At 70.0% G+C, this 11,684-nt stretch overlaps 1 protein-coding gene across 1 annotated transcript; it reads right to left on the bottom strand.

Moving 5' to 3' along the window:
- Nucleotides 1-3,941: 3,941 nt before the first annotated feature.
- Nucleotides 3,942-7,674, bottom strand: MTG2 (mitochondrial ribosome associated GTPase 2; the record flags this gene model as incomplete). The annotated part of the gene is made up of 7 exons (XM_084246591.1): nucleotides 3,942-4,441; nucleotides 5,042-5,180; nucleotides 5,260-5,478; nucleotides 5,827-5,942; nucleotides 6,090-6,237; nucleotides 6,813-6,994; nucleotides 7,527-7,674. The coding sequence occupies 7 exons, from the start codon at nucleotides 7,672-7,674 to the stop codon at nucleotides 4,047-4,049; spliced, it is 1,347 nt and encodes a 448-aa protein (XP_084102717.1). The 3' UTR covers nucleotides 3,942-4,046.
- Between the last annotated feature and the right edge of the window lie 4,010 nt (nucleotides 7,675-11,684).

Consider the following 11,684-nt stretch of genomic DNA (forward strand, 5'->3'; position numbering starts at 1 on the left):
AGGGTGCCGTCAGGAGGGAAATCACCTTTGCTGTCAGGAATGCGGGGTGGGGGTGCGCTTAGAGGGGCCTGGAGCCCAAAGCCCAGGTCAGGCGGGAAGTGGGAGGGGCCTGGGGACAGCCGGGGCCTAGGCTGGCCCGAGCAAGGGCGCGGGTGTCGCAGCCGAGGCCCGCGGCATCCTGAGCTGCCCCACGGCAACGGCACCGTCGCTGCGCCCCTGGCAGGTGGGCTGACCCCTGGCTGCCCGCCGGGTGCCGCAGCGGGTCCCCTGGGGGAGACCCTCGTCTCCCTTTCACCCGCTGGGAGCGAGCACAGGGTCTGGCGCGGCCGGGCTGGGGGGACGCCTGCAGGGCCGTGCGTCCTCTGTGACCTTGGGCTGGCCAACACCCCTGAGGCCCTCCCCAGGCCTGTGGTACCACCGATGACCAGAGCGGGCCAGCCATGCGGGGCCTGGGCGTCCCGGCGGAGGGTCCGCTCGGGCAGAGGGCCAGGCTGAGCCCTGGCGGGGCAGGGTGGAGCCGGAGGCCGGCCTGGCTGTGTAGGACAGGCTGCATGGCAGTAGGCACCAGGACGGAGGGGCTGGCCCAAGGCTGGAGGGGTGTCCAGTGCCTGAGGGCGGCAAGGGGTGGGGCACGGGCGGCAGCTCCCACCGGCTCTGCTCCAGGCCTGGCCCCAGTGCTCGTGGCTGAACTCAGGCGGCCTCACCCGGGCAGGCACCATCAGCCCCGCCTCCTGAGGCAGATGCAGGCAGAGGCCGTGGCACAAGCTCCCGCGCTGCTCCCCGTCCACGCCGCTGCCCATGCTCTCAGCTCTCGGGGGCCACGGGCAGGGGCGTCACCAGGCTCAGAAACGCTGGCCTGCCCCATCTCCCGACCCCAGCCACCCGCCTCCTCTTCTCTGGAGAACGACCCCCTTCACCCCTGAGGTCCAGCCCCGCCGGCTTCCAGGACAGCCGAGGCCCGGACAAGCTGGGCGGTCGGGGACACCATGCTCGGCTCCCAGCGGCAGGTGCCCTGACCAGCCAGGAGCAGCAGCCCGGGTCTTGGCTGGGACCCGGGAAGACGGCCCCCTACGACAGGACTCGTCTTCGGGAAGGTCACCCCCGCAGGGCCCGGGTGCAGCCTAAGCAGAGGAAAGCCAAGCCCAGCACTTCCTGGTGCTGCCGGGGCCTGGATCCAGCTTGACCTGACGCTGCACCCTGGACCTTTCTGCTCCACGAGCCACTGAACACCCCTTCCCTCCGCCGCCCGTGTGAGGGGGGGGTGTGAACTGAGCCCTGACGGGCACCTGTCTTGGGGGCACAGGCCACACCTGACCCCGGGAGGTCGGGTCCTGATGAATAAAAACGGAGACACAAGTTAGTCGTTAGTGAGTTTTTCATAATGGTCGTTGGTAGGAAAGCTGCTTTCACACACTGGGCTCTGGGGGTAGAGTGATCAGGCCGGGACCCCGAGTCTATGGCCCCCGCCCCCAGAGGGCACCCCACAAAGGCCTCGACCTGGCTCCAGCCTTCGCCGTAGTCTTTGTTGGGCAGGGTCCCAGACAGACTGGGTGTCCCACCCCAGCCAGTGGGGGGCTGCACGGACCTGGGTGGGCACAGAAGACGCCCCCTGAAAGCGGGGAGGAGAGCAGGGTGCAGCGAGGGGCTGTGGGAGGCGGCGCGGGGCGAGGAGCCTGCGTCACTCGTCTCCACACCCAAACCCTCCAGACCCTGCTTCTCGCGGGCCCCCCGTCGGAGCCCAGCAGCCCCGTTTCAGAGGCGACTCCGGGTCGGGTGGCACAGGGTGGGCCGTCCAGCACAAGCAGAGTCCCGAGGAGCCGGGGCGGCGGGCCCTCCAGCAGTCCGCTGGACTCCGGCCCGGGAGCTGCCGCCGGCCGCTCCCACCCCCGGGAGCACAGGCCTGACCAGCGGGACTCCGGAGGATCTGCCCCGCTGCTCAGCCGCCGTGCGGAGCCCCAAGCACGACCCTGACCTTGCCAGGACCCCAGACATCCGCCAGGGAGACCAGAGTGCCGGGGACAGAGGCTGCCGGGCAGCGGCGACTGGGCCCGTCCAGCCCCCATGGTGTCTCCTGGGTCATTCAAGTGCCTCCATCGCCACGTGGCCCCCAGGACCCAGGTGGGGTGGACTGCCGGGGACACAACCACTGTCTCAGGGAGGGGCGGGGGCTGCCAGGCCCCCCAGTACAGTTGGTGGAAGGGTACGAACTCGGGGGGCCCTGCGGCCTTGGGGTGAAGCACAGGTGAGTGTGGGCCCCGGGGCTCGCCTGGCCTCTGACCCCCAGGACTGTCCTTGGATGAGCTTGGCGGGTCCGGGCAGGTGGCCACCACCCAGGCTGTCCTGCCAGGAGACTGCCCCCTTTGTCGGGGCAGCAGGAGGGGCGCCCACCCTCCCGACCAGGCCGCTGAGACAAGCGGTCCTCCCAGCTCTGCTGAGACGGGCGCCGGGTCCTGTGCTGCACTCGCTGCAAGACCCAAACCCCATCAGGGACCCTCTCGAGCCTTCTCAGGGGCAGGGACATGGGCGGGGATGCACCCCCACGCCTTCTCAGGGGCGCCGGGTGAGGCGGGAAGGCTCTGGACTGGCTGCGTCATGCCGAGATTCAAGCCGCCGGAGCACCAAGGCAAGGCGACAGCACCAGGGCCCGGAACCCACACCCACACAGCCAGCCCCCGCCCCCGCCGCGGGGCCCCCGGAGCCAGACCACCTGTGCATGGGGAGGGCAGCGGGTGGCCGGAGAACACCCAGACCGGGCCTGGGGGCGAGGTGACGCCAGGGAGCCGCCCCTGACGGGCCAACAGGGGGAAACAGCCTCAGGAAGAGCCCGGCTGCTGAAGAAACGTGCGGGAGTGGGGGCGCAGGCGGGGCTGCTGCTTCTCTGCAAGCCAGCCAGGCCGCCACGCTCCTTGCAATACATCCACAGTGCGAAGAAGCCACGGGCCGGCACCACCGTCCTTCGCGTTCACCCCCAAATACGTAGCGGGTACCTTCCCAGGCCAGGCCCCGAGGCTGCGGGGTCCAGTGCCCAGGACAGGGCCCCGCCCCCACCCTGGGTCCTGTGATGAGGTCAGGCTGGAAGAGGCCTCCTGCGTGTCCCCCCACCCCAAGCTGAGCGGCGGAGCCCAGGACAAAGATGAAAGGGCCGGGTAATTAAGGCGCCGCAGACCCACTCACCGAGCCCTTTGTGGACGCTACGAAAGAAAGCAAATAAATGCAACCCGTCTCTGGTTTCTAGAACACAGGGAGCTCTGAAATTACAAGACATTAAAATAAAGCTCTGGGTAAAAGGACTCTTCTAGCCACAGATCTGCTGTCAGATCAAGACTGAATTGTCCCTGAAAGCTCAGGCGAGGCTGTACCCCGCGGCTGGCCCAACCCCCAGAGCACCCGGTGGCCTGAGCTCGCCCGCAGGGCGACCCCCCATCTGCTAGGGGGAGACGGGACGGCCCTGGACCCGGGCGCGGGCGAGCTCCCAGCCAGCCCCGGGAGGCCATGCGAGAAGCTCTGCTGGAGGGTCCTGCAGGGTCTCTGGGCAGCAGGACAGCTCACGCCTGGTCCTGCGTCCTCTGCCGACTCCTCACAGTCGAGTGGGGGCCAGCGGGCGGTCTGCGCCTCCTTGGTGCGCCCTGGCCACCCACGGGGGTAGTGCCGCATGGGCAGACGCGTCAGAGACGGCTCGGCTGGTCGGATATTGGGTGCACCGGGCCGTGACATGGATGCTGCAGGGGCTTCCCGCAGCTGCCGATGAAGGTGAGGATCCGGCTTTGCTGTTTTCCAGACGGCGGCACCCAGGCCCCTCTGCCAGCAATGCCCAGGCTCTGGCCTCTGGCAGCAGAGGACCCCCATGGCTGCGGCATGAGTCCAGGCCACAGGCTGCCTGGCACGTGTGGACACGGGCCCGGTGCTGTCTGCGGAGCCGAGTCCTGCCTGCCCGGCAGTGTGGTGCGACGAGCACTGTCCGCACCGCAGCCAGCTGTCCCGGAGAGAGGGTCCAGCCACCCCAGGGAGGCAGCCTGGGCGGCTGCACACAGACCAGCGGGCAGGCTCTACCACCGGAGCGGCTGGCGGCCATGCCCCAGCTCGGTGGCCACATGCTGGTCGTGCAGCTCCTTTAGCCGCTGCAGCAGTGCCTCCAGGTTCTCCCCGGTGGCCGCCGACAGGGCGATGGCCCCCGGCCCTAGGCGGGCGCGCAGCTCGGGCAGGCGTGCGCGGGCCTGCGGGAGGTCGACCTTGTTGGCCACGATGGCGTGGGGCCTGGCCGATAGGCCCGCCTGGTACTGCTCCAGCTCGAAGCGCAGGTCCGCCAGCTGTGCCCAGGGCTCGGGCGCCGACAAGTCCAGCACGAAGAGCAGGAAGCCGCAGCGCTCCACGTGCCGCAGGAAGGCCAGGCCCAGGCCCCGGTTCTGGTGCGCGCCTCGGACGATGCCCGGGATGTCGGCCACTGCGGGGACACGCCGTCTGAGAGCCCGGCCCCCAAGCCCGCCCAGCCCCGCCGGCCTGCACCCTCCCTCTGCAGAACGCCCTGAAACGTCCGGGTGACAGGCGGGCCGCCCGCCGGCCCAGCAAGGGGCCCTTCCAGAGTCCTCATGAAATGGCTCAGGAGAGGCAAGTGGCGGCGCACGGCCCGTCACTAACCCGAGTGCCGTGGGAGCGCCGCGGCCTCGCGAGCACAAGGCGCCACACGCGGCCTTCCCGCAGGCTGCCGTTTCTAATGGGCACATTATCTTCCCGCAAACACTGCCTTCTCTCCAGACACACAGGGAAAGCTTCTAAATCACACGTTGTCGACATGACTGACACGCCCAGCCCCCCGCAGGAGAGGCCAGGAACGGGCGGGAAGGGGCGTTCCCTGGGGTGGGACACCTAGACTCTGCTCCCGAGCTGTGCCCTGCGGGCAGCGGGGGTGGTGGGCGGCAACCTGAATCCCATCTCGAAGGAGAACCAGTCGTCTAAACCAGGAGCCGAGCTGGTCTGGCCTGCGGTTAGGAAAAGACCCGTAAGACGCCGGGCTGGGCTCCCGACCCGGACGCCTGGCGCCCACCTGCGACCTGCTGGTGGTCCTCGTAGTGGACGACGCCGACGTGGGGCTTCAGGGTAGTGAAAGGGTAAGAAGCCACAGCGGGCCTGGCGTTGGAAATGGCCCGGAGGAGGGAGGACTTCCCGACGTTGGGGAATCCCACCTGGAGGGGGGGGGCGCGGCTGGTCAGGGGTCTGCAGGACAGCGAGGCCCCGCCCTGCCCCTCCCGCCCCGGCACCCACCAGGCCGGCGTGCGCCACCGTCTTCAGCTCCAGGAAGAGGACTCGCTCCTGCCCGGGCTGCCCGGGGGTGCACGTCACGGGGGCGCGGTTGTCGTTGGCCAGGAAGAAGCGGTTGCCCTTCCCGCCGGCGCCCCCCAGCGCGGCGAGGTACTCGTCGCCGGGGCGGGACAGGTCAGCCACCACCCGGCCCCCCTCCTTCACGAAGGTGCCCACGGGGACCTGGGGGTCGGGGTGCGTTTATCAGCACAGGCGAGCGGGAGGGGCCGCTGTTCCACGCCAGCTGGGGGGGGGCGGGGGAGGGAGGCCCGGCAGGGCCACAGGGTGCCGAGCGGTCTGGCCGCCCAGGGCTGGCCGAGGACAGTTGCTGGAGCGGGCGGGCGCGGAGGCCGGGACCCGGGTGGACCTGGGAGTGGGCTCAGCTCAGGGGGGCGGGCCCCAGGGGGGCAGGGAACAGAGTGCGGGTTGGGGGGTGGGGGGGCCCTGTAGGCGCCCTCTGTGCAAAAGAGCCAGCGTCCTGACTGCGCGTGGAGTGGGGCGAAGTCAGACCGGCCAGGGGCGCCCGCCTACCCGCACATACAGCGTGGGCCCGCCGCGCCCGCAGCAGTTCTTCCTGCCGCCGTCCTCGCCCGCGGCGCCCCGGTAGAGAGACAGGACCCCCGACAGCGACTTGACCTGCGGGTCGACTAGGGGCACGCGTGGGCATCAGGCCCTGCGGCCGGCCCCTGCCCCTCGCGCCCCGCAGGTCCCGCAGCCGGACCCTGACGGAGCCGAACCCGGTTTCCTTTACAAGCCGGCCCGGGCCGCCCGCCCGCCCAGGTCCCGGCACCTGCCTCTCAGGACCACGTGGGCCCCCCTGCCGCCGTCGCCGCCGTCGGGGCCCCCGAACTCCTTGCGGGGCTCGCTGTGGAAGCAGCTGGCCCCGGCGCCCCCGGCGCCCCCCTGAACGAGCACGCGCCGCTGGTCCACGAAGTGCCGCCTCTGCGAAGCACCGCCGGTCACTGGCCGCCGCAGGACGAGGAGCGCCCCAGGTCCCGCCGCTGGGGGGGGGCGCCCCTGTCAGCGGGGCCGGGTGTCTCCAGGCCAGGGACCCGGGCTCTCTGGCGCCACCACGTGGGGAACCGCGGCGTCAGCGCCACGCGGGAGAAGGCCCCGAGGGAGGGGACGGGCCCCAGAGCTGGCGAGGAGCCGCCCCCGGGGAGGGGCAGGGCGGCGCCTGGAGCCCCCCCAGGCGGACACGCAGCAGGTCACGGGCGCGTATCTTCTTGTATGTTCGGGAAGACTGTCGTGCTCGCCACGGAAGGTCTGGGGACCCGACACCCACAGGCCGACCACGGCTGGCAGGCCAGGTCCCAGCGAAGACGGGCCTGGACCAGGGCACAGGCTGTGGGCACGAGGCCGGCTCTCCCCGGGGGGCCTGCAGGAGAGAGCTGCCCACGCCTGGCTGGTGGCCAGAGTGCATCTCGATCACCGGGTCGGGACAAGTGCCGGCAAAGACACTGGGAGCCAAGCACCCCATCCCTGGAGGGACCCCGTGGCAAGTTCAAAAGTCTCACCAGCTTTTTCTCAGAGAGCTGCCTCTTCCGGCGCGGCTCTTGGTGCTTGGCGAAGTCTGCGCCGCTGCCGGAGAGCAGTCTGGGGGGTGCGGGCAGCAGGAGCCGGCTGGGCAGCAGGCGCCCCGGGCCCCCGACCGCCAGCCGCCACTGCGTGGAGCACAGCCTGGATGGCATCATGGTTCCTGCAGAGGTCACAGGGCAGAACCAGGCCTCAGCGGGACCAGGCGGGCTCGCCCGGCGGCCGCGGGGCAGCAACAAAGGTTCTTTAAACAAACCAACCGCGACATCCTTCCGCCTTCCTGCCGTCCGCAGACGCACAGGGGCGGCCCCACCAGCCCACACCGCCGAGGCGGCTGCAGCACACATGCAGGGCCACCAGCTCTCCCGCCACACAAGACGTGCCACGGGGAAGACACTGAAGAGGGGGCCTCCCTGGTGGCGCAGGGCTTGAGTCTCAGCACTATGACCACACCGGCAGCCACTGCAGCCCGAGTCCATCCCCGGCCAGGGAGCTGCCCACAGGGCGCAGCAGACCTCTCCTGTCTCCCCGCTGCTCCCCTCAGCAGTGGGTTTCTGTTGATCTGCCTGTTCTGCTCCCTGCTCTGTCTCTGGTGAGTCCTCTCAACCCAGCTCTTATGTGCATAAATAAGGAAAAATAAAAGAAGCACCAAAGAGGAAATCTCAGCCTCCTAAATCCCTGAAAGTGTCCCTAACTCGAGTGCGTGTGCAGGGGCGCAGTCATGCCCGCTGGGGGGCAGCCAGGCCCAGCCCTGCGCCGGATGGCCTGGCCGTGCTCAGCGCCACTGTCCCTGCTGCGTGTAAGCACCAAACACACGGAGGACGATGGCAGGTTGGGCGCCATTGCGGGGCAAGGCAGCGGGGAGAGCAGAGCCCACCGCTTCCTCACAAGGCCTCTGCCTCGCCCGATGCTCCTGAAAAGGGAACACTCTGAGGGAGCCCCCAGAGCCGCACCTCTGCCCTGGGACTGTCATCAGTCGGGCAGAGGAGGAGGATCAGAGGGCACTGCTTGCCGGGGCCCTGCCCCCAGGGAGTTTCTTACAGGCCGTCGGCAGAGACGGGTTTATTTTTTTTTTTTATTTTTTTTTTTTTTAGAGGCATGTTTTATTTATTTATTTGTTTGTTTGTTCGTTTTTTTGTTTATACATGCACTGGGTACAGTCAGAAGCGCGGGAGGGTGAGAGAATTCACCAGAGCCAGAGCGGGGAGCAGAGCAGGCAGAAGGACCGAAGTACACTGCTGAGGGGAGCAGCGGGCGGCAGGAGAGGTCTGCACGCCATGTGGGACCCTCCTTCGGTGGCCGGGGAGCAGCCGGGGATCGAACCGGCGCGGCAGAGGCCGCAGGCAGCTTCGCAACCCAGCACTCAACCGCTGCACCACCGGGGAGGCCCCAGAGACGGGTTTAGAGGGGGTCGCAGACTGGCAGAGACCCCAGAGCTCGTGGAGAATGTCACCCTGTGTCTCCAGGCACGTGGCCTCCGGCACGCACACAGGGACGACCCCCCAGAGGCGGGCCGGCCACCCGGGGTCCCAGCTCCTCAGCCTCTTGGGTTGGAAGGCGCTTCGGCCACTGCAGCCACCCTTCGGTTTCTGTCCAAGACTCATCTTGGCTCAGCCTCCTGGGGGACCAAGAGCCCTGAGCTCCCGGTGCACCTCGGCGCCCGCCTCCTGCTCCACCATTGCTCTGCTGTGTGGTGATGCTGCCAACAGGCTGGCTACGTCCTTCCTCACCCCAGCCCGCCAGCCCGCCAAGCCTGGGTGCTCCTGCTCTGAAGGGTCCAGAACGGCCCGGTGCTGCCCCCATGGCAACCATGAAAACAGCGGCTCCTCCCAGGTGCTCTGTCCAGGGGAGCTGGAGTCAGACCCCAGGGCAGAGGAGGATCAGGCCACGCCCAATCAGCCATACCCCACCTGGGCCCTCAGATTCCTGGCTCTGGGCTTGTCGCTGCACTCCCAGGCAGTCAGGACCTCCTCTCCAATGTGCGCTTACTTGCTCAGTCTTTTTTCAAATTTATTTAAAGATTTATTTATTTATGCATAGAAGAACTGGGGTACAGACCAGAGGTGCGGGGGTGGGTGGGTGGGTGAGAGGATTCACCAGAGACAGAGTGGGGAACAGAACAGGCAAACAGACCGAAATCCACTGCTGAGGGGAGCAGTGGGGAGACAGAAGAGGTCTGCCTTGCCATGCGGGTTGCTCCCTGACTGGCCGGGGATTGAACTCGTGCTGCAGGGGCCGAGGATTGCTTCATAGTGTGGTGCTTAACCCCTTGCGCCACCAGGGAGGCCCTACTTGCTCAGTCTTTTTAAAGAAAACGTCCTATGTGAGCCCAGCCCGCTGGCCAGAAACACACCACTCCCCCCCCCGCCCCCCCCCACCTCCACTGGTGCCCCAAACCCAGACATGGCCCTCGGGAAAGAATTCCCTGCGGCCACCTGAGCCACTGTCCCAGTGGGCCCCACCTTCACACTCTGTTTTATGAACCCCGGACACACAAAGCTCTTGTGGTCACCCTAAAAGGAGATTCAGGGCTTGTGTTGGAAAGTGCCGCTCGCTGGCTGGATGGCCAGGGTGAGGATGCAGAGACCCCGTGGCATCGGGGAGACCCGCAGTGCAGCCTCAAGCCCGGTGCTGCTGCGCCTCCCCGGCTTCTCCTCTGCGCTGCTGGGGCGTGAGGCTGGGGCAGCGGGAGCTGATGACCCAGGACAGCCCAACACCTACTTTTTCAATAACTTTATTTTGTGATGTACAGAAAAGGCACATCTTTCGCTTCTTACCCGGCTGCCCTAACGTGAGGGCCTGAAGTGCCCGCGGCGCACCTGCCGAGTCGGAGGCGCCAGGGCGGCACCTGACCGCCAGCAGGCCTGGACAGCGCCGCTTTGACGCGACGTTTTCTGCTCCAGGACCTCGCCCAGGCCCGGCCCTGCACCCAGGACCTCGCCCAGGCCCGGCCCTGCACCCGTGGGACGGGAGGGGCCGGGAGACAGGCCCTGCCGCACCCCACCCCACAGGCAGCCAATGCTGGAGGCGCTAGGGAGGCTGGGGGGGAGGGAGCGGGCACAGGGCACGAGCTTGGGGCAAGGGAAAGGATCGCGCCCCTTTTCGGTCTTTTAAAGCGTACGTGGCCGCGGTCGTAGCGGCAGAAAGACGCCGGCGGCCAGACCAGATGTGACGGACCCGACGGCCTGACAGGGCCAGAGCCCAGGCCCCGCGCTCACCTCGGGGCGGACACAGCGCCAAGGAAACGGGCTGCGGACGACGGAGGGGGCCCCGCGAGCCCGGGGGAAAGGGCGCCCGCCCAGGCGCGAGCTGACTCGCGACGCGGGGGCAGGAGGCCCTGGGAACCGCGGCGCCCCCGCAGGCGACACAGGCCGCTGCGCCGCCGCCGCGAGGCAGACGCTCCGGACAGCAGGGCCGCAGGCGGCGCGCGGGCGACGGGAGTGGAGGGGCCCGGCGGGAGGACAGGAGCCCGCGGGGCGCACAGCACCAGGCGCGGCCGCCCCCGAGGCGGCCCCGCGGCTCCACAACCGGCTCGGGGACGCCCGGCGGGGCGGGGCGGGGCGGGGCGGACCCCGGGAAATGTGCGCCCCGACACTCCGGCGCGCGGGGCCCCGGGCCTCCGGGCCTCGCAGGGCGCGGGCACGTCCTGACCCGCGCGGGGCCGGGGCGACGCCCGTCCGCCCGCGTCCTCGGGAGGCCCCGCGGCCAGCACCGGCGCGGCGCGGCCCGGCCCCCGCTTCCCTCGCGGGGCGCCCCGGGCTGTCCCGCTCGGCGGCCGCCGGCCACGCGCGACTCGCCCGCGAACGCCTCGCAGACGGGCCGGGCCCCCAGCAGCGGGTGCGGCCCCGCGCGCCCGCCCGCCCGCCCGCCACGTGGGCCCGCGCCCGCACTCACCGGCTCGACGTCACGCCGCTTCCGGGCCCGCCGAGGGCCACTTCCGGGGCCCCTCGCCCCCCCCCGTGCGCCTGCGCACCGACGTCCCCGTGCGCCTGCGCGCCCGCGCCTCCGGAAGCGGACCTCCGTCTCTCGCGGCGAGGTGTGCGCGCGCAGGCGCCGCGCGTCCCCGGGGCCCGAGCCCCTCGGGCTGTGGCGGCCCCGCCCGCCGCCCCGGGGCCACGACCTCGCCCACCGCCCTCAGAGCGCGCGCCTCCCCGCGCCCGCGCCGGCCGTGACGTCCCCTCCACGCCCGCCCCTCCCGGCCGTGACGTCGCCGCCCCGCGCCCCCGGCGTGACGTCGCCGCCGCGCGCGGAGCCCGGGGCGGGCCCAGGAGCGAACACGCGGCTGAGAAGAAGCGGTTTATTGGCCGGACCCCCGCGCTCGCGGCGCCGCCGGCCCCGAACACACGAACACCAGACCGGGCAGCGGCGGGAAATGTACAGACGGGCGCGGCGCTCCGCAGCGGACGGCCACGGCGCGCGTCCCGCGGGCGGCAGGGGGACCCGCCAGGCCCCCGGGCCCCGCGCAGCGCCGGGCCCCGCGCGCCGGAGCCCTGAGGAGCCGCCGGCCCCGGGCTCCGCAGGCGGCCACCGTGGAAGCCGGCCGGGACACCCCCGCGGGCCGACAGCGGGTTCCCGCTCCCGGGAGGCCCCGGCGGGGTGTCAGCCCTTCTCCGAGGAGGCGCCCGGGCTCGCGGACCGCCCCTCCCGGCCGAAGGGGCCTCCCGGCCGGCGTCCCAGCGTCTGGCAGAGTTGAATGAGACCCCGCGGGGGCCACGCGCCGCCTGGGCTTACAGCTTCGCGAGCAGACGCGGGGGCGGCGGGGGCTCTTTAAAAAGTAACACGCGAGTTTCTCGGCTCCCTAAAGAGACAAGGAACGCTTGCTTGGAGATCCGCACAAGTAGGTTCCTGGAAGA

Source organism: Talpa europaea (assembly GCF_964194135.1).
Source record: "Talpa europaea genome assembly, chromosome: 11".
Classification (NCBI taxonomy): Eukaryota; Metazoa; Chordata; class Mammalia; order Eulipotyphla; family Talpidae; genus Talpa; species Talpa europaea.